General features: G+C 45.3%; 1 protein-coding gene across 1 annotated transcript in view; it reads right to left on the bottom strand.

Annotated features, from left to right (window-relative positions):
* T265_11552 (hypothetical protein) overlaps positions 1 to 3947 on the bottom strand; it is a gene marked incomplete at both ends in the record, with an annotated part of 28683 nt that overhangs the window by 11621 nt on the left and 13115 nt on the right. Inside the window, one exon of the mRNA XM_009178232.1 lies at positions 2705 to 3193. Within this exon, the coding sequence (XP_009176496.1) occupies positions 2705 to 3193 (489 nt within the window). The remainder of the gene's footprint in view (positions 1 to 2704; positions 3194 to 3947) is intronic.

The raw sequence follows: 3947 nt of genomic DNA, 5'->3' as shown, positions 1-3947 counted from the left end.
GATAGACTGCAAAGTGGTTCGCAGTGAGATGAGAGCCGCTGTGTACCCGGAGGGGAAATAGCCCTGAAAAACCTTTGGATACTATGCTTCCGGTGTGGTATCAATATGTTGAGAACAGTTAGACCTGAGCCCACCAAGTCTCATCAACCACTCACCAAGTGTATCATGAAAATTCATTTCACTGACCGGAAGGTTCATCGTTCGAACCCAAACCAGGCATCCCGACCACTCCTGTCTACGCTTGGGCAACTTGACAGAATCTCAGCCCTTGTGCTTCCCTTGGGTGGCATGACAGCTAGATACCGAAAAAGTGTTACAGCTGAACGATCACTACTATTTTGAAGTTGATGTATGCTGTTTCTAAAACGGGCATACGAGACTCAAGCGTGGTGACGCAGCTGAAGAGTATCGATCCGATAGAGCTCAACAACTCTCTACGGTAAACCAACAGTATATTGGTAGCGAGCACGTGGATGAAGCATGGCAAAATATGGAGGGAGCTATGTTTGTGGCTTTCAGTGTTGTCTTTCCGACTTTTCCGGTACAATCGAATGTCCACTGGATATCGTTGAGGTCACTAGCCCTGAATGATGCTTGGAAATCCATACCAGTAAGAGGGCGCGCGCAAATTCCTCAAACGCCAAATAGTGAGGGGCCTGAGGAAAGACCAATAGCTCTGGTGCACAGCGAAACCTCGGGAGATGGAGAGGGCTTTTGCCGAGGAAAACGTCCGTGCCCTATACCGATTAATACGATGAACTGGCTACAGGAAAGTAACGCTCAGTAAAACGATAAGTGAAAAAGGCGGATAATTGATTCACTCGCAAAAATGACGGCTGGAAAGATGGGCCGAACACCTCGAAAAACAGCTAAGCTGAGCCGCTGTAACAGCCCCTACAAACACTACAAACGAATAGAATGTAAGTCTCAGTAGCCCGTCGGAAGAAAGTACGAAATAAAGAAAGAACGAAGAAATAAAAGAAATAAAGAAAGAAAGTACGAAATATCTCTTTTAAAATTTGAGAAGGCAGAAGGACCTGACGGTCTGCATCCAGCCCACTTCAACGAAAGCGGAAGATTTCCGGTTAACCACGTAAAAAAAACTGAGTGGTGCTACACAAAACGAAAAGAAAATGCCCCGAGAATGTGACACGTGACTTGACTTCAGGAAGGGTGCGCGAACAGCGTGTGAAAATCATTGTGTCATCGGTGGCCTTCGTCCTCATCTTCCCAAGATTGATTGAACACAAAGAGGGACAGATCAGTGAAAGCCAAACTTAGTTCCGTCTTGCAAGAGGATGGAAAGATCACATATTCTCTCCGACAGATTTCGGAAGGGACATTGATTCCGGAAACAACAGTGCTTACCTTTATTGACTTGAATGCTGTCTTTGATTCTGTTGATTGTTAGACACTCTGGTAGCACCTGTGGAGTAATTGCCCTCCGCAGAGCGGTGTACGCCAAATCCCGCGGAAGTGTGAAGGTTTATGGTAAGAGTTCACGTGAATTCACTACATCCAGAGGTATCGGGTAAGGCAGGGTATCAGAACAAGACGATATTTCCATCTGGATCGGAAAGTCCAAAACCTGCACTATCTGTGACGTAGATATGACATCAGTCAAGTGTCGCGGTGCGCACAATGTTGTCATATGGGTTAGAAATTTGAACGCTTTGGGCTGAGGAGGCCAAAAAACTTTCAGTCTTTAACCGTCATCCGTGTCTTCGGATGACTGCCCGAGTCTGGTGGGACCATCGCATCGTAATGCTAAATTACGTGGAATGGTTTTCGGAGGAAATGACTCACTTACGACAAATGCGCTGATCGCACTTCATACAATGTGCTAGCTTGGCCACGCATGTCGGTCAACCGACTTCTTTATAAAGCTTTTCTGGCACACCCACGTGGATGGTGGAAGTGAGCCGTGATTTCAAGCAGTTACTTAGTAACAAGGCACGAAAGCCAGTATCAACACTGGTCATTGCCATCTCCCTGGGTGGAGACCCCGATACAGGCACATCAGTTGTCAGATAGTATGGCGCACGTTTGATTCGACGTCTGAACTGTTACTTCCAATGCCTAGCTTCCGTCCCGATCTCCCCAAAGGAAAAGTCTACCATCACCTCTGGATTGGCCTGACAACAACATCTGCCACTGTCTCCCATAGGCAGCTATTCACCCCGATTTTCCAAGACCATCGGCGAACGGAACTGCACATGGTTTGTAGTTGATTATGATCAGAACTTTGGCCTAAAATCTCTCAATTCCATCGTAGGTCGGTGGTAAGAGATATGGCTCATCTTATGGTTTTACCCTGGAGTGGATAAACTGTGACCATAAATCACCTAGCCCTATCTTGGCTATGACTGGACCAGTCGTAATCCAAACGTAAAGCTCGGCACTAGAGGTAGCTTCAACGGGGCATTTCTTATGGCGCTCTACTGGGGGGACCCGACAACACAACTGAAGAGCAACTTAACCATAATGATATGGTATCTGGCCCGGTGGATGTATTGAAGGAGGAAAAGTTTGTCTGTCAACTTGTTTTTACTCTTGTTGAGTGTTCAATGGGAAGCCTCAGTGAAGTGAAGCTAAAAGGCTCGAAAACATGCTGTCAGGGAGCTGCATTCCCTCAACCTCAGTTAAAAAATGACAAGAACACGAGCGATCCAGTTGGACTAGACAAATACGACACACTACTCACCTTGGCCTCAACATCAACAAATGCGTTCGGATCAGGTGGGCTGTCACCGACTGTAAGTGTTCGGAGCACTTGTTGAATGAGCGGCTCAGCCGACGTGGGTAGTTGTTTCAGAAGATTCCCACATAAAAGCACACCGAACGCTCTTAAATCCTGAACCATGTCAGTTGGCTTCGGTGATTCTGAACGTTGTTCAATTCCCAGTGAATCGGAGGTGCAATCAGCAGATTGGACAGAAGTGGTGTCCGCTAAAAAATCTTCAACACGAACATCACTCAAACCAAAGACATCATCATTTTCGACCGCACCAGAATTATCCAAGTTATCCTCATTCGAAGGTGACTCAACTGGATCGGGATCTTGGTCAAAGGTATTTGACTCCGGACTAGAGGCAATGAGATCACAAACAGTACCGATGGATGGGTCAGGACAGGTGATTTCTTCATCAGTCTTTTCCAAATCTGACAAGTTTTGTGCACTATCGCGGTAACTCTGGAAATCACAGAGAAGAAAAGCAGCTCGAAAATTAGAACAGATTCCGCGGACGATTAGCGCACAGGACAAGTGTAATCGCTTTGAAAAAACTTGTTTAAAACAGCAACTAGGTGATACATGAGGGATATACCTAGCCCCACGTGAGTTGAGTACAATTGCACATGTATCAACAGGCGCATTTACGACTAATCTCAATGCTGACACATATTTTATCACTGGTAATGAGCACTATATATATACGGATATTCTTATCAGGACCCAAGAGTGGTGTAGCTCATCTGATTGCAGAACGTCAATTGTGGCCGAAAGCAACTGCTTACGCCTAAAAAGTCACATTTCGGCGTTTTGTCTGCGCTGTAAATCAGAGATGTTGACTACTACACCACCCAGAGTAGGTTTTGGAAATCTTAGCGTGCCCATATGAGTCGGTGCTACCCTCCGCCTAATATACCCAGCTCAACTGCGACTGCAAGGGCATTGTAAGCTTTAGTGCAATACCTAAAAAAATGATCTCGACGATTCCAATTTTTCATATTGCAACAGTAGTATACTATGTAAACCATACGTTCATTATGCTTTAATTACTCATTTTTACTCTATATTTTCAATTGATCATCATCATCATCGTCATCATCATCAACGACAGCATGACATCAGTGTTCAACACCGATGCTTCACTACCGTACAACCATGACTTATTTGAAAGCCTTATTGTAAAGAAAAGAATAAAGGTGGACGGGGAAGGGACTTA

The sequence above is a fragment of the Opisthorchis viverrini genome (assembly GCF_000715545.1).
Source record: "Opisthorchis viverrini unplaced genomic scaffold opera_v5_516, whole genome shotgun sequence".
NCBI classification, from domain to species: Eukaryota; Metazoa; Platyhelminthes; class Trematoda; order Opisthorchiida; family Opisthorchiidae; genus Opisthorchis; species Opisthorchis viverrini.
This window is presented reverse-complemented; position numbering and strand designations above follow the sequence as displayed.